The sequence below is a fragment of the Oncorhynchus tshawytscha genome, unplaced genomic scaffold, assembly GCF_018296145.1.
Source record: "Oncorhynchus tshawytscha isolate Ot180627B unplaced genomic scaffold, Otsh_v2.0 Un_contig_1997_pilon_pilon, whole genome shotgun sequence".
Taxonomy (NCBI): domain Eukaryota; kingdom Metazoa; phylum Chordata; class Actinopteri; order Salmoniformes; family Salmonidae; genus Oncorhynchus; species Oncorhynchus tshawytscha.
The window spans coordinates 47,479-66,303 of NW_024609121.1; the positions used below are offsets into that span (position 1 = coordinate 47,479).

General features: G+C 44.4%; 1 protein-coding gene across 2 annotated transcripts in view; it reads left to right on the top strand.

Moving 5' to 3' along the window:
- The first annotated feature begins 13,934 nt into the window (after window positions 1-13,934).
- LOC112256304 (membrane-bound transcription factor site-2 protease) overlaps window positions 13,935-18,825 on the top strand; it is a 32,495-nt gene continuing 27,604 nt past the window's right edge. The window contains exon 1 of one of the 2 annotated variants that reach the window (XM_042314234.1): window positions 13,935-14,265. In XM_042314234.1, coding sequence (XP_042170168.1) covers window positions 14,191-14,265 — 75 coding nt within the window. In that variant the 5' untranslated portion in view covers window positions 13,935-14,190. The remainder of the gene's footprint in view (window positions 14,266-18,825) is intronic. The other variant, XM_042314235.1, reaches the window with a different exon arrangement.

Sequence of the window (18,825 nt, forward strand, 5' to 3'; positions counted from 1 at the left end):
TGATAGGTGAGCTGCTCAGACAGCTGGTGCTTAAAGCTAGTGAGGGAGGTAAGAGTCTCCAGCAGCAGAGAACTGGAAGGAAATACGACCAAAGGAGGAATTGGCTTTGGGGGTGACAAGAGAGATATACCTGCTGGAGCACGTGCAGCTATGGTGACCAGTGAACTGAGATAAGGCAGGGCATTACCTATCAGAGACTTATAGATGACTTGAAGCCAGTGGGTTTGGCGACGAGTATGAAGCAAGGGCTAGCCAACGAGAGTGTACAGGTCGCAGTGGTGGGTAGTATATGGGGCTTTGATGACAAAACGGACGGCACTGTGATAGACTGCATCCAATTTGTTGAGCAGAGTGTTGGGGTCTATTTTGTAAATGACATCGCCAAAGTCGAAGATTGGTAGGATGGTCAGTTTTACGAGGGTATGTTTGGCTGCATGAGTGAAGGATGCTTTGTTGCGAAATAGGAAGCCAATTCTAGATTTCATTTTGGATTGGAGATGCTTAATGTGAGTCTGGAAGGAGAGTTTACAGTCTAACCAGACACCTAGGTATTTGTAGTTGTTCACGTATTCTAAGTCAGAGCCGTCCAGAGTAGTAATGCTGGACGGGCGGGCAGGTGTGGGCAGCGATCGGTTGGAGAGCATGCATTTAGTTTTACTAGCATTTAAGAGCAGTTGGAGGCTACGGAAGGAGAGTTGTATGGCATTGAAGGAGGTTAGTTAACACAGTGTCCAAAGAAGGGCCAGAAGTATACAGAATGGTGTCGCCTGCGTAGAGGTGGATCAGAGAATCACCAGCAGCAAGAGCGACATCATTGATGTATACAGAGAAGAGAGTTGGCTCGAGGTTTGAACCCTGTGGCACACCCATAGAGACTGTCAGAGGTCCGGACAACAGTCCCTCCGATTTGACACACTGAACTCTGTCAGAGAAGTAGTTGGTGAACCAGGCGAGGCAGTCATTTGAGAATCCAAGGCTGTTGAGTCAGCCGATAAGAATGTTGTGACTGACAGAGTCGAAAGCCTTGGCCAGGTCGATGAATACAGCTGCACAGTAATGTCTCTTATCGATGGCAGTTATGATATTGTTTAGGACCTTGAGCGTGGCTGAGGTACGCCCATGACCAGCTCTGAAACCAGATTGCATAGCAAAGAAGGTACGGTGGGATTCGAAATGGTCGGTGATCTGTTTAACTTGGCTTTCGAAGACCTTAGAAAGGCAGGGTAGGATAGATATAGGTCTGTAGCATGTCTGTAATGTCTGTACAAAAACAAAACAGGCTATTTTAAGTTACCCATATAGAAAATGTTTTGAACAATTAGACACCCTATAACCCATTTACTCATGTATCAATCTGACTAATGGATTGTGTTGTGCAGTAAGCAGGCTCAGGTGTATAACTGTGGCTCCTTCCACCTTCAAATAATAGATAAGATGACCGACCACGGAGAATAATAAGACACTCCATTAGTTCTATAACTACGCTGTATGGTTTGTCCTCGTGTGTGTCGTTCATGTTTTTCAGCATAAAGTACTCTGCAGCCACTTAGTGTGGACACCAGGTGAGGCCACACACACAGATTCCTCTTGAACACTGTTGCTTTAACTACTAGTCTCTCTCCTTCACTTCATCCCTCTCCCTTTCTCCCTAAATCACCTAGGTTATATCAGTTGTCAGTGAATCCCTCCCACATGTGAACTGGCTACATAGAGAGCACAGCATGATCAGAGGTGAGAGGTCACTTGGTCAGGTCAACATGAAGTATTGTTAGAGATGATTTACATTGAGATATAGAGATGCAGTAGTCCCAGAGTTAATGATCCAAGGTCAGTTTTGCATATCACCTCCTGATGATTATGATGACTGACAGCATGTTTAAGCCTTGTATTTTTTTTAATTATATCGCTCTCTCTCCATATGTAGGTATGTTTTGATGTGAGAGAGGATGCCAACCCCCAGTCCCATTATCACCACATCGTTACCCGCTCTTAAAATAACCTTCGGGCTAACTGGGAGCCCAAAGCTGGTTAGGAGACACCACTAGAGACACTATTATGTAATTGTGATGAACTGAGAGAATATTAGGGTAGCACTGTGATTCATTAATCATATGCTGCCTTCCCTGTTCTTACCTCTTTCCCTTTCTGTCTTTTACACCTCCCTCACCACCTCTTTCTTCCTCTGTTTTTATAATTCACAACTGATGTGCATTGAAGTACAGATTGAACTTGTATTTATTATATATTACAATTAAAGTATGTATAATGCATGTATTTATATCACTTGGATTATTAACTTCTTTCAATAAAGCATTTCACTTTCTCTACTGGTTGAAATCAAGTCTCTCATTTGATGAAATATTAAACATATCCTCTGTTTATCAGATCAATGCAGATGGTATCAAAGCACAAGGCGAGACCCAGATGCAGGCACAGGAGGCAGATGGTTGGAGTCTTACAATGATTAATAATCCAAAGGGGTTGGCAAGAGAATGGTCGTGGACAGGCAAAAAGGTCAAAACCAGGAGGTACAAAGTGGCAGGCAGAATGGTCAGGCAGGCAGCTACAGAGTCCAGGGACAGGCAAGGGTCAAAACCGGGAGGACTAGAAAAAGGAGAATAGCAAAAGGAGAATGGGAAAAATACGCTGGTTGACTTGACTAAACATTCAAGATGAAAATAGGCGACCCCTGGAGGGGGTGGGGACAATCAAAGGAACAGGTGAAACAGATGAGGGGGACAGATGAAGGAAATTAGATATTGAGATGAACCGGTTTGAATATTTACATGGTGCATAGGAAGTGTAGTGTACTGTTTAAATATATTTCAATATAAATGAATTACAAATCAGCCTTTAACTAGTTAAATCATGTTTCTAGTCTATTACATAGTTGAAATCAAAGTGTATTTGTCACGTGCTCCGAATACAACAGGTGAAATACAGTAAAATGCTTACTTACAGGCTCTAACCAATAGTGTGGAAAAAAGGTGTGTGTGTGTGTGGGGGGTAAGTAAAGAAATAAAACAACACTAAAAGACATTTGAAAATAACAGTAGCAAGGCTATATACAGACACCGGTTAGTCAGACTGATTGAGGTAGTATGTACATGTAGGTATAGTTAAAGTGACTATGCACATATGATGAACAGAGAGTAGCAGTAGCGTAAAAAGAGGGGTTGGCGGGTGGTGGGACACAATGCAGATAGCCCGGTTAGCCAATGTGAGGGAGCACTGGTATGTCGGGTCAATTGAGGTAGAATGTACATGAATGCATAGTTAATAAAGGGACTATGCATATATGATAAACAGAGAGTAGCAGCAGCGTAAAAGAGGGTTGGGGGGGGGGCACAATGCAAATAGTCCGGGTAACCATTTGGCTACCTGTTCAGGAGTCTTATGGCTTGGGGGTAATAGAGAGAAGTAGAGAGAACAGTCTATGACTGGGGTAAATGGGGTCTTTGACAATTTTTAGGGCCTTCCTCTGACACCGCCTGGTGTAGAGGTCCTGGAAGGCAGGCAGCTTTGCACCAGTGATGTACTGGGCCAGACGCACTACCCTTTGAAGTGCCTTGCGGTCAGAGGCCGACCAATTGCCGTACCAGGCAGTTATGCAACCGGTCAGGAGGCTCTGGATGTTGCAGAACCTAGAACCTTTTAAGGATCTCAGGACCAATGCCATCTTTTTAGTTACCGGAGGAGGAATAGGCTTTGTCGTGCCCTCTTCACAACTGTCTTGGTGTGTTTGGACCATTCTAGTTTGTTGTTGATGTGGACACCCAGGAACTTGAAGCTCTCAACCTGCTCCACTACAGCCCCGTCAATGAGAATGGGGGTGTGTTCGCTGCTCCTTTCCTGAAGTCCACAATCATCTCCTTAGTCTTGGTTACGTTGAGGGATAGGTTGTTATTCTGTCACCACCCGGCCAGGTCTCTGACCTCCTCCCTATAGGCTGTCTCGTCATTGTCGGTGATCAGGCCTACCACTGTTGTGTCGTCTGCGAACTTAATGATGGTGTTGGAGTTGTGCCTAGCCATGCAGTCGTGGGTGAACAGGGAGTACAGGAGGGGACTGAGCACGCACCCCTGGGGAGCTCCAGTGTTGAGGATCAGCGTGGCAGATGTGTTGCTACCTACCCTCACCACCTGGGGGTGGCCCGTCAGGGAGTCCAGGATCCAGTTGCAGAGGGAGGTGTTTAGTCCCAGGTTCCTTAGCTTAGTGATGAGCTTTGAGGGTACTATTGTGTTAAAAGCTGAGCTGTAGTCAATGAATAGCATTCTCACATAAGTGTTCCTTTTGTCCAGGTGGGAAAGGGCAATGTGGAGTGCAACAGAGATTGCATCATCTGTGGATCTGTTTGGGCGGTATGCAAATCGGAGTGGGTCTAGGGTTTCTGGGATAATGGTGTTTATGTGAGCAATGACCAGCCTTTCAAAGCACTTCATGGTTGCAAACGTGAGTGCTACGGGTCTGTAGTCATTTAGGCAGGTTGCCTTTGTGTTCATGAGCACAGGGACTATGGTGGTCTGCTTGAAACATGTTGGTATTACAGACTCAATCAGGGACATGTTGAACATGTCAGTGAAGACACCTGCCAGTTGGTCAGCACATGCCCGGAGCACATGTCCTGGTAATCCTTCTGGCCCCGCAGCCTTGTGTGTGTTGACCTGTTTAAAGGTCTTATTCACATTGGCGACGGAGAGCTCTCATGCATGCCTCAGTGTTACTTACCTCGAAGCGAGCATAGAAGGGATTTAGCTCGTCTGGTAGGCTCGTGTCACTGGGCAGCTTGTGGCTGTGCTTCCCTTTGTAGTCTGTAATAATTTGCAAGCCCTGCCACATCTGACGAGCGTCGGAGCCAGTGTAGTATGATTCAATCTTAGCCCTGTATTGACGCTTAGCCTGTTTGATGGTTCGTCACAGGGCATAGCAGGATTTCTTTAAATTTTCCTAGTTAGAGTCCCACACCCTGAAAGCGGCAGCTCTACCCTTTAGTTCAGTGCGAATGTTGCCTGTAATCCATGGCTTCTGGTGGGGGTATGTACGTACAGTCACTGTGGGGACAACGTCCTCGATGCACAATGTGTAACCATTGATGTCCCAGGACCAAGATTGGTAAACACTGTTGAAGTGTTAATTGTTATAATTGTAATACAAACATGCAGACACGGCATCATTCAAAGACTGGAATTTGATACTCCTGGTATTGGATAGGACTGAAAAATAATCCCAGACATTCATAACGGAACTGCACCTTTTTTTTTGCCAATGTACAGTACATGATCAGTGAATATATTAAATGTGCTCCAATGTGGGGATCTCATGCATGTTAATAACTTGCATCCTTGGCACAAAGTTATTTTATTCTACTCAATCCATAGGTTTCATTGATGTCATTCAGATTATACAACTATGTAATAGACTAGAAACATGATTTAACTAGTTAAAGGCTGATTTGTATTTAATATATACAGAAATATAAATAAAACAGTACACTACACTTCCAATGCATCATGTAAATAGTTTAAAACTGGTTCATCTCAATATGTAATTTCCTTCATCTGCATTGATCTGATAAACACAGGATAAGTTAATTATCCAAGTGTTATAAATACATGCGTTATAAATATTATAATATATAATAAATACAAGTTCAATCTGTACTTCAATGCACATCAGTTGTGAATTATAAAAACAGAGGAAGAAAGAGGTGGTGAGGGAGGTGTAAAAGACAGAAAGGGAAAGAGGTAAGAACAGGGAAGGCAGCATATGATTAATGAATCACAGTGCTACCCTAATATTCTCTCAGTTCATCACAATTACATAATAGTGTCTCTAGTGGTGTCTCCTAACCAGCCTTGGGCTCCCAGTTGGCCCGAAGGTTATTTTAAGAGCGGGTAACGATGTGGTGATAATGGGACTGGGGGTTGGCATCCTCTCTCACATCAAAACATACCTACATATGGAGAGAGAGAGAGAGATAGAATTTAAAAATATATTTTAAAAATACAAGGATTAAACATGCTAATGCTCTCAGTCATCATAATCGTCAGCAGGTGAAATGCAAAACTGATCTTGGATCATTAACTCTGGGACTACTGCATCTCTATATTGCAATGTAAAGCATCTCTTTAATAATAATTCCTGTTGACCTGACCAAGTGACCGCTCACCTCTGATCATGCTGTGCCCTCTAGGTAGCCAGTTCACATGTGGGAGGGATTCACCGACACAACTGATATAACCTAGGTCATTTAGGGAGAAGGGGAGAGAGGGATGAAGTGAAGGAGAGAGACTGTAGTAGTTAAAGCGACAGTGTTCAACAGGAATCCTACATGCTTTATACTTTATGCTGAAAAACATGAACGGACACACGAGGACAAACCATACAGCGTAGTTATAGAACTAATGGAGTGTCTTATTATTCAAAATCAAAAATCAAATCAATTTTATTTGTCACATACACATGGTTAGCAGATGTTAATGCGAGTGTAGCGAAATGCTTGTGCTTCTAGTTCCGACAATGCAGTAATAACCAACGAGTAATCTAACTAACAATTCCAAAACTACTACCATAAACACACAAGTGTAAAGGGATAAAGAATATGTACATAAAAGATATATGAATGAGTGATGGTACAGAGCGGCATAGGCAAGATGCAGTAGATGGTATCGAGTACAGTATATACATATGAGATGAGTATGTAAACAAAGTGGCATAGTTTAAAGTGGCTAGTGATACATGTATTACATAAAGATGCAGTAGATGATATAGAGTACAGTATATACGTATACATACGAGATGAATAATGTAGGGTATGTAAACATTATATTAAGTAGCATTGTTTAAAGTGGCTAGTGATATATTTTACATCAATTCCCATAAATTCCCATTATTAAAGTGGCTGGAGTTGAGTCAGTGTCAGTGTCAGTGTCAGTGTGTTGGCAGCAGCCACTCAATGTTAGTGGTGGCTGTTTAACAGTCTGATGGCCTTGAGATAGAAGCTGTTTTTCAGTCTCTCGGTCCCAGCTTTGATGCACCTGTACTGACCTCGCCTACTGGACGATAGCGGGGTGAACAGGCAGTGGCTCGGGTGGTTGTTGTCCTTGATGATCTTTATGGCCTTCCTGTGACATCGGGTGGTGTAGGTGTCCTGGAGGGCAGGTAGTTTGCCCCCGGTGATGCATTGTGCAGACCTCACTACCCTCTGGAGAGCCTTACGGTTGTGGGCGGAGCAGTTGCCGTACCAGGCAGTGAAACAGCCTGACAGGATGCTCTCGATTGTGCATCTGTAGAAGTTTGTGAGTGCTTTTGGTGACAAGCCGAATTTCTTCAGCCTCCTGAGGTTGAAGAGGCGCTGCTGCGCCTTCTTCACGATGCTGTCTGTGTGGGTGGACCAATTCAGTTTGTCTGTGATGTGTACGCCGAGGAACTTAAACGTACTACCCTCTCCACTACTGTTCCATCGATGTGGATAGGGGGTGTTCCCTCTGCTGTTTCCTGAAGTCCACAATCATCTCCTTAGTTTTGTTGACGTTGAGTGTGAGGTTATTTTCCTGACACCACACTCTGAGGGCCCTCACCTCCTCCCTGTAGGCCGTCTCGTCGTTGTTGGTAATCAAGCCTACCACTGTTGTGTCGTGCGCAAACTTGATGATTGAGTTGGAGGCGTGCGTGGCCACGCAGTCGTGGGTGAACAGGTAGTACAGGAGAGGGCTCAGAACGCACCCTTGTGGTGTTGAGGATCAGCGGGGTGGAGATGTTGTTACCTACCCTCACCACCTGGGGGCGGCCCGTCAGGAAGTCCAGTACCCAGTTGCACAGGGTGGGGTCGAGACCCAGGGTCTGTGACGAGTTTGGAGGGTACTATGGTGTTAAATGCTGAGCTGTAATCGATGAACAGCATTCTCACATAGGTATTCCTCTTGTCCAGATGGGTTAGGGCAGTGTGCAGTGTGGTTGAGATTGCATCGTCTGTGTACCTATTTGGGCGGTAAGCAAATTGGAGTGGGTCTAGGGTGTCAGGTAGGGTGGAGGTAATATGGTCCTTGACTAGTCTCTCAAAGCACTTCATGATGACGGAAGTGAGTGCTACGGGGTGGTAGTCGTTTAGCTCAGTTACCTTAGCTCTCTTGGGAACAGGAACAATAGTGGCCCTCTTGAAGCATGTGGGAACAGCAGACTGGGATAAGGATTGATTGAATATGTCCGTAAACACACCAGCCAGCTGGTCTGCGCATGCTCTGAGGGCGCGGCTGGGGATGCCGTCTGGGCCTGCAGCCTTGCGAGGGTTAACACGTTTAAATGTTTTACTCACCTCGGCTGCAGTGAAGGAGAGTCTGCATGTTTTGGTTGCGGGCCGTGTCAGTGGCACTGTACTGTCCTCAAAGCGGGCAAAAAAGTTATTTAGTCTGCCTGGGAGCAAGACATCCTGGTCTGTGACGGGGCTGGTTTTCTTTTTGTAATCCGTGATTGACTGTAGACCCTGCCACATACCTCGTGTCTGAGCAGTTGAATTGCGATTCTACTTTGTCTCTATACTGACGCTTATCTTGTTTGATTGCCTTGCGGAGGGAATAGCTACACTGTTTATATTCGGTCATGTTTCCAGTCACCTTGCCCTGATTAAAAGCAGTGGTTCGCGCTTTCAGTTTCACGCGAATGCTGCCATCAATCCACGGTTTCTGGTTTGGGAATGTTTTAATCGTTGCTATGGGATCGACATCTTCAACGCACGTTCTAATGAACTCGCTCACCGAATCAGCGTATTCGTCAATGTTGTTGTTTGACGCAATACGAAACATATCGCAGTCCACGTGATGGAAGCAGTCTTGGAGCGTGGAATCAGATTATTCGGAACAGCGTTGAACAGACCTCAGCGCGGGAGCTTCTTGTTTTAGCTTCTGTCTGTAGGCAGGGAGCAACAAAATGGAGTCGTGGTCAGCTTTTCCAAAAGGAGGGCGGGGGAGGGCCTTATATGCGTCGCGGAAGTTAGAATAGCAATGATCCAAGGTTTTACCAGCCCTGGTTGCGCAATCGATATGCTGATACAATTTAGGGAGTCTTGTTTTCAGATTAGCCTTGTTAAAATCTCCAGCTACAATGAATGCAGCCTCAGGATATGTGGATTCCAGTTTGCAAAGAGTCAAATAAAGTTTGTTCAGAGCCATCGATGTGTCTGCTTGGGGGGAATATATACGGCTGTGATTATAATCGAAGAGAATTCCCTTGGTTGATAATGCGGTCGACATTTGATTGTGAGGAATTCTATATCAGGTGAACAGAAGGACTTGAGTTCCTGTATGTTGTTGTGACCACACCACGTCTCGTTAACCATAAAGCATACGCCCCCGCCCCTCTTCTTACCAGAAAGATGTTTGTTTCTGTCGGCGCGATGCGTGGAGAAACCAGCTGGCTGCACCGACTCCGATAGCGTCTCTCGAGTGAGCCATGTTTCCGTGAAGCAAAGAACGTTACAGTCTCTGATGTCCCTCTGGAATGCTACCCTTGCTCGGATTTCCTCAACCTTGTTGTCAAGAGACTGGACATTGGCGAGAAGTATGCTAGGGAGTGGTGCGCGATGTGCCCGTCTCCGGAGTCTGACCAGAAGACCGCTTCGTTTCCCTCTTTTACGAAGTCGTTGTTTTGGGTCGCCGGCTGGGATCCATTCCGTTGTCCTGGGTGAAAGGCAGAACACAGGATCCGCTTTGCGAAAGTCATATTCTTGGTCGTACTGATGGTGAGTTGACGCTGCTCTTATATTCAGTAGTTCTTCTCGACTGTATGTAATGAAACCTAAGATGACCTGGGGTACCAATGTAAAAAAACAACGCAACGCAAAGCGAGGCGGCGATCTCTGTCGGTGCCGGAAGGAGTATTCTCCATGGTCGGTCCTCTGGCCTATTCTTTGAAGGTGTAAGGAGCCACTGCTATACACCTGAGCCTGCTTACTGCACAACACAATCCATTAGTCAGATTGATACATGAGTAAATGGGTTATAGGGTGTCTAATTGTTCAAAACATTTTCTATATGGGTAACTTAAAATAACCTGTTTTGTTTTTGTACAGACATCACACCCTTACCTAAACAGCACCCACACCTAAGAAGTAAAAATCATAGGGAGAGAAACTGGGAATTGAATAACTGCTGTTGACATAGCTAAGTAAATGGAAGAATACTCTTATTGCAATGTGGATGGTTCTTAAAATCAAATCAAATGTAATTTGTCACGTGCCAAATTCAACAGATGTACAGTGAAGTGCTTACTTTACTTACAAGCCCTTAACCAGCAATGCAGTTTTAAGAAAATCCCTAAAAAAGTAAGAGATAAGAATTACAAATAATTAAAGAGCAGCAGTAAATAACAATAGTGGGGCTAAACTCAGCAAAAAAAGAAACTTCCTCTCACTGTCAACTGCGTTTATTTTCAGCAAACTTAACATGTGTAAATATTTGTATGAACATAACAAGATTCAACAACTGAGACATAAACTGAACAAGTTCCACAGACATGTGAGTAACAGAAATTGAATAATGTGTCCCTGAACAAAGGGGGCTTGGTCAAAATCGAAAGTGGCCACCAGCTGCATTAAGTATTTCAGTGCATCTCCTCCTCATGGACTGCACCAGATTTTCCAGTTCTTGCTGTGAGATGTTACCCGCTCTTCCACCAAGGCACCTGCAAGTGCCCGGACATTTCTGGGTGGAATGGCCCTAGCCCTCACCTGCCGATCAAACAGGTACCAGACGTACTCAGTGGGATTGAGATCCGGGATCTTCGCTGGCCATGGCAGAACACTGACATTCCTGTCTTGCAGGAAATCACCCACAGAACGAGCAGTACGACTGATGGCATTGTCATGCTGGAGGGTCATGTCAGGATGAGCCTGCAGGAAGGGTACCACATGAGGGAGGAGGATGTCTTCCCTGTAACACACAGCATTGAGATTGCCTGCAATGACAACAAGCTCAGTCCAATGATGCTGTGACATACTGCCCCAGACCTTGACGGACCCTCCAACTCGATCCCGCTCCAGAGTACAGGCCTCGGTGTAACGCTCATTCCTTCGACGATTAACACGAATCTGACCATCACCCCTGGTGAGACAAAACTGTGACAAGCACTTTTTGGCAGTCCTGTCTGGTCCAGTGACGGTGGGTTTGTGCCCATAGGCGACATTGTTGCCAGTGATGTCTGGTGAGGACCTGCCTTACAACAGGCCTACAAGCCCTTGGTCCAGCCTCTCTCAGCCTATTGCGGACAGTCTGAGCACTGATGGAGGGATCGTGCGTTCCTGGTGTAACTTGGTTAGTTGTTGTTGCCATCCTGTACCTGTCCCGCAGGTGTGATGTTCGGATGTTCCGTTCATGTGCAGGTGTTGTTACACGTGGTCTGCCACTGTGAGGACGATCAGCTGTCCGTCCTGTCTCCCTGTAGCGCTGTCTTAGGCGTCTCACAGTACGGACAGTGCAATTTATTGCCCAGGCCACATCTGCAGTCCTCATGCCTCCTTGCAGCATACCTAAGGCACATTCACGCAGAAGAGCAGGGAGACATCTTTCTTTTGGGGGGTTTTCAGAGTCAGTAGAAAGGCCTCTTTAGTGTCCTAAGTTTTCATAACTGTGACCTTAATTGCCTAAGCTGTTAGTGTCTTAACGACCATTCCACAGATGCATGTTCATTAATTGTTTATGGTCCATTGAACAAGCATGGGAAACAGTGCTTAAAGCCTTTACAATGGAGATCTGTGAAGTTATTTGGATTTCTATGAATTATATTTGCAAGACAGGGTCCTGAAAAAGGGACGTTTTCTTTTTTTGCTGAGTTTATACACAGATGGTACACTACCCCCCCCCCCCTTCTAATTTCCTTAATTTTGTCACTAGAGTCAAATACTTTCTGTGGCACAGATCAGAGTCAAATACTTTCTGTGGCACAGATCAGAGTGAAATACTTTCTGTGGCACAGATCAGAGTGAAATACTTTCTCTAGAACAAACTTCACGTCAGGATAGGCAACCGAAATGAATAATTGATGTATGTGTAACTACAGTGTTTTAGTATTCTACCTGTGGTGTCAAAGGTTGTTGAAAAGTGTGTAGCAGAACAACTGATTGCCCACCTCAACAGTCCCTTCACATTACACTCCATGCAGTTTGGCTTCAGAGCGAAAAACTCCACAGATACGGCCAACTGCTTTCTTCTGGAAAATGTGAAGTCCAAGATGGACAAAGGGGTCGTTGTTGGGGCTGTGTTTCTGGACCTAAGGAGGCCTTTTGATACTGTTAATCATGAGATTCTCATCACAAAATTGTCCAAGTTCAACTTTTCCCCTGATGCCTTGAGATGGATGAAATCATACCTTGAAGGCAAAACTCAGTGTGTCAGAGGGAGCAATGAGCTGTCGCCCACTCTTAGCTATGATGTGGGTGTGCCCCAAGGGTCAATACTGGTGCCCCTCCTGTTCAGCCTGTACATTAATGATCTGCCTTCTGTCTGTACTGGGTCTGAAGTTCAAATGTATGCAGATGATACAGTGATATATGTGCATGCAAAGAGCAAACAACAAGCTGCACAAGAACTCACTACTGTAATGGTCCAGGTTACAAAGTGGCTCAGTGACTCGTGTTTGCATCTCAATGTGAAAAAAACTGTTTGCATGTTCTTCACAAAGAGGGCAACAGATGCTACTGAGCCAGATGTCTATGTGTCAGGGGAGAAGCTCCAGGTGGTATCTGATGCTACTGAGCCAGATGTCTATGTGTCAGGGGAGAAGCTCCAGGTGGTATCTGATTTTAAGTACCTTGGCATCATACTTGATTCCAACCTCTCTTTTAAAAAGCATGTGAAAAAGGTAATTCAAATAACCAAATTCAACCTAGCTAATTTCCGATTTATACGAAATTGTTTGACTACAGAGGTAGCAAAACTGTACTTCAAATCTATGATACTCCCCCACTTAACATACTGCTTGACTAGTTGGGCCCAAGCTTGCTGTACAACATTAGGACCTATTCAGTCGGTCTACAAACAGGCTATCAAAGTGCTTGATAGGAAGCCCAATAGCCATCATCACTGTTACATCCTCAGAAAGCATGAGCTCCTGAGTTGGTAAAATCTTGTGCAATACACCTACGCATGTCTTGTATTCAAGATCCTAAATGGCCTGGCTCCCCCTCCACTCAGTATTTTTGTTAAAAAGAAAACCCAAACATATGGCAGCAGATCCACAAGGTCTGCCATGAGAGGTGACTGTATAGTTTAGTAAATCCCTTTTCTCTGTGAGAGCTTCCCATGTGTGTCTGATGGCAGTGTATTCCAGACATAACTGCACCACCTATCACACTTTCACAAAATGCATGAAGACATGGCTAAAGGTCAATCAGATTTGTGAACATGGTCCCTAGCTGTGTGTTGCCGCTCTCCATGTTATCTGTTGTCTGTAGCTTGTGAGGTGTGGAAACACTTTGTTGCTTTTCTGAATTTTGTCTTGCTGCTTTTTGTTCTATGTTCTATGTTTTAATAACCTGCCCAGGGACTGCGGTTGAAAATTAGCCGCTGGCTAAAACCGGCACGTTGATTAATGTGCACTGTCCATGTAAAAATAAAATAAACTCAAAACTCATATTAAACAAAAGAGGGAGTAAAATGTAGGTAAGATATAAACATTTTAGAACAACTACTAGTCGAATAAGACTTGGGAGAGATGACGCATTTTGACAAATAGATGTATTTATAGACTAATACACTTGAAACAAATAACCAAACCGAAAACTGCAGACATTACTAGTGCCTCCCCCGCGATCAAACCGCCATAAAAATAAAATGTAACGCAGCCTAACGTGATCATTGACAGCTGCCCTGAAGGACACAAATAAAAAAATGCTTTCTAAGATCAGTGAAATGTTGGCTAAACTGACAACGGAGTGTCAACGATCAAGCAAGTCGCACCAATGAAGAACTGAGTGTGTGCGGTTTCACGGGAAGGGGGAGATTTTCGGCACCACACCGGCATTTACCCGGACGATCATTCTACACTACTGTCTGACCTTATCGACTGCTCTGGCCTTGCGGCATCGTCCCGGAAGTGGCGTCGCACAGTGGGGAAGATGATGAGCTTGTCTGTAACCGTGTAGAGATTGAGTGTGTTATATTTCTTCTCCCCCTCTATGTGTCTGCTCTTTCTCTCGTCATGATTCCCGTGCCGCTCGTGGTGTGTGTTTTGTGCGGCTGGTGCTTCGTCTATCTGACAGACGTGCTTCTGAAGGTAATGTTACGATCCCGGTGTTGTAATGTTTTACTGACTATATGCTCGCTAACGGTAGTCATTAGATCCGGTCCATCGACCAAGTTATCTGCACGACGGACCCGATCTAACGAGATTGTTATGTAATTAACCTGCTGTTATATTTGACTTATACGAGGTAGTTAGCTAGCTAACGTTAACTAACCAGTTCACTATTACGATACGTTTCCATCTGACACAGCAGAATGTGTTACCTGAGATGGTCAGAGCGGTGTTCCACATCCCGAACAAACACAGCGGATTAACGAATTGCATTCTTAACTGAAGATCATGATTCGTTGATTATTAGCTGGGGACACCAATTAGGCCTCAACTGGAGTTGTCCCATCCTGGTCTAGACTAAGAGGGGTAAGGCCAGGGGCTAGTTTGGACTCAGCAATGGTGTTGGGGACACTGCTAAATAGGGGCTAGTCGCACCTGCTGGTCAAAATCATTTAGAATAGCCACATTATTATAAATGACGTCGCACATGCCAGTAGCCTTTTATCTTCTCAGGTGGTTGTTCGACAAAAATAAGCATCGGACGTAATTGATCACGTATTTCTGATAAAGTGATACAAGCATCAGCACACTGTTTCGAATGAAACTGCTTAGCAATGTCGATGCCTCGGAGCTTTGGAAACAACCGTAACATTACTACTGTGCTACCAACCTTTTCAGTTGGTTGCACCATTTCGTTAGTGTTCCATAATGTGCCTCCATACAGAACCAGGCTAATGATGACTAGCCATCTTTTAAATTAGCATGCCCTTGTGTTTATCGTCAAAATAACTATCATGGTCCAAACACACCACGACAGTCGTGAAGAGGGCACGACAACACCTTTTCCCGCTCACTGAAACTGCAGGCGGTACCGGAGCGCCAAGTCTAGGACCAAATGGCTCCTTATCAGCTTCTAGCCATCAGACTGCTGAACAACTAATCAAATGGCCACTGGACTATTTACATTGACCCCCCCCCCTCCATTTGTTTTGTACACTGCTGCTACTCTCTGTTTATTATCTATGCATAGCCACTTCACCCCTACCTCCATGTACAAATTACCTCGACTAACCTGAACCACCGCACATTGACTCAGTACTGGTACCCCCTGTATATAGCCTCATTACTAACCTGAACCCCTGCACATTGACTCAGTACTGGTACCCCCTGTATATAGCCTCATTACTAACCTGAACCCCTGCACATTGACTCAGTACTGGTACCCCCTGTATATAGCCTCATTACTAACCTGAACCCCTGCACATTGACTCAGTACTGGTACCCCCTGTATATAGCCTCATTACTAACCTGTACCCCTGCACATTGACTCAGTACTGGTACCCCCTTGTATAGAGCCTCATTACTAACCTGAACCCCTGCACATTGACTCAGTACTGGTACCCCCTGTATATAGCCTCATTACTAACCTGAACCACCGCACATTGACTCAGTACTGGTACCCCCTGTATATAGCCTCATTACTAACCTGAACCCCTGCACATTGACTCAGTACTGGTACCCCCTGTATATAGCCTCATTACTAACCTGTACCCCTGCACATTGACTCAGTACTGGTACCCCCTGTATATAGCCTCATTACTAACCTGAACCCCTGCACATTGACTCAGTACTGGTACCCCCTGTATATAGCCTCATTACTAACCTGAACCACCGCACATGGACTCTACTGGTACCCCCTGTATATAGCCTCATTACTAACCTGAACCACCGCACATGGACTCTACTGGTACCCCCTGTATATAGCCTCATTACTAACCTGAACCCCTGCACATGGACTCTACTGGTACCCCTGTATATAGCCTCATTACTAACCTGAACCACCGCACATGGACTCTACTGGTACCCCCCTGTATATAGCCTCATTACTAACCTGAACCCCTGCACATTGACTCAGTACTGGTACCCCCTGTATATAGCCTCATTACTAACCTGAACCCCTGCACATTGACTCAGTACTGGTACCCCTGTATATAGCCTCATTACTAACCTGAACCACCGCACATTGACTCGGTACCCCCTGTATATAGCCTCATTACTAACCTGAACCACTGCACATGGACTCTACTGGTACCCCCTGTATATAGCCTCATTACTAACCTGAACCACCGCACATTGACTCGGTACCCCCTGTATATAGCCTCGTTATTGTTATGTCATTGTGTTTTCTATAATTTACTTTAGTGTATTTAGAAAATATTTTCCTAACTCTTTCTAGAACTGTAATGTTGGTTAAGGGCTTGTCAGTAAGCATGTCATGGTAAGGTCTACACTGTTGGTTAAGGGCTTGTCAGTAAGCATGTCACGGTAAGGTCTACACTGTTGGTTAAGGGCTTGTCAGTAAGCATGTCACGGTAAGGTCTACACTTGTTGTATTTGGCGCATGTGACGAAGAAAGTTTTAGATTTTTACATTGATTTGGATTTATTGTAGCTGTTAAAGTGCAAAAAGAGACTTAAAATAAAGTACAACATTTATTTATTGCAGATTTCAATGCCATTTGTAATTTTCTGCTAAATCCTCTAGAGGGCAGAATTGGAAAAATCAATACTTGATACCCAGCAAAAAGACTGATTAACCCAAGTTTTTGTCTTCAGGTTTTTTGACCTCAAAATCACTTTTTCTTTTGTGAATTTTTATTTTTTTTGCCCCTTTTTATCCCCAATTTCATGATATCCAATGAGTAGTTACAGTCCTGTAGGGGCTAGGACTATCAGTGCGTACAGGGGCTAGCACGATCGGTGTGCGTACAGGGGCTAGCACGATCGGTGTGCGTACATGGCCTAAAAATCATATCTACATTTTTTTCAAACATATGGTCGATTCACTGTCTATACAGTTGAAGTCTGTAGTTTACATACACCTTAGCCAAATACATTTAAACTCAGTTTTTCACCATTACTGACATTTAATCCTAGTAAAAATCCCCTGTTTTAGGACAGTTAGGATCACCTCTTTATTTTAAGAATATAAAATGTCAGAATAACAGTAGAGGATGATTTATTTCAGCTTTTATTTATTTCATCACAGTCCCAGTGGGTCAGAAGTTTACACACACTCAATTGGTATTTGGTAGCATTGCCTTTAAATTGTTTAACTTGGGTCAAACCTTTCAGGTAGCATTCCACAAGCTTCCCACAATAAGTAAGGTGAATTTTGGCTCATACCTCCTGACCGAGTTGGTGTAACTGAGTCAGGTTTGTAGGCCTCCTTGCTCGCACACGCTTTTTTCAGTTCTGCCCACAAATTTTCTATGGGATTGAGGTCAGGGCTTTGTGATGGCCACTCCAATACCTTGACTTTGTTGGGGTTGGTTGGGGTCATTGTCCATTTGGAAGACCCATTTGCGACCAAGCTTTAACTTCCTGACTGATGTCTTGAGATGTTGCTTCAATATATGCACATCATTTCCCTCCCTCATGATGCCATCTATTTTGTGAAGTGCACCAGTCCCTCCTGTAGCAAAGCTCCCCACAACATGATGCTGCCACCCCGTGCTTCACGGTTGGGATGGTGTTCTTCGGCTTGCAAGCCTCCCCTTTTCCTCCAAACATAACAATGGTCATTATGGCCAAACAGTTCTATTTTTGTTTCATCAGACCAGAGGACATTTCTCCAAAAAGTACAATCTTTGTCCCCATGTGCAGTTGCAAACCGTAGTCTGGCTTTTTATGGCGGTTTTGGAGCAGTGGCTTCTATCTTTTTTATTACAAAAAACAAGGAAGGGGTAACATTAAAGTATTAGAACATGAAGGACAAACACTACAGCATCAAGACACTATCACACACTACAGCATCAAGACACTATCACACACTACAGCATCAAGACACTATCACACACTACAGCATCAAGACACTATCACACACTACAGCATCAAGACACTATCAAACACTACAGCATCAAGACACTATCAAACACTACAGCATCAAGACACTATCAAACACTACAGCATCAAGACACTATCAAACACTACAGCATCAAGACACTATCAAACACTACAGCATCAAGACACTATCAAACACTACAGCATCAAGACACTATCAAAACACTACAGCATCAAGACACTATCAAACACTACAGCATCAAGACACTATCAAACACTACAGCATCAAGACACTATCAAACACTACAGCATCAAGACACTATCAAACACTACAGCATCAAGACACTATCAAACACTACAGCATCAAGACACTATCAAACACTACAGCATCAAGACACTATCAAACACTACAGCATCAAGACACTATCAAACACTACAGCATCAAGACACTATCAAACACTACAGCATCAAGACACTATCAAACACTACAGCATCAAGACACTATCAAACATGAATCAGTCTTTCTGCAACGGAGCCATCCTTATGTGTGAGGGTGTCTACTACCACTATCAAACATGTATCAGTCTTTCTGCAACGGAGCCATCCTTATGTGTGAGGGTGTCTACTACTACTATCAAACATGTATCAGTCTTTCTGCAACGGAGCCATCCTTATGTGTGAGGGTGTCTACTACCAC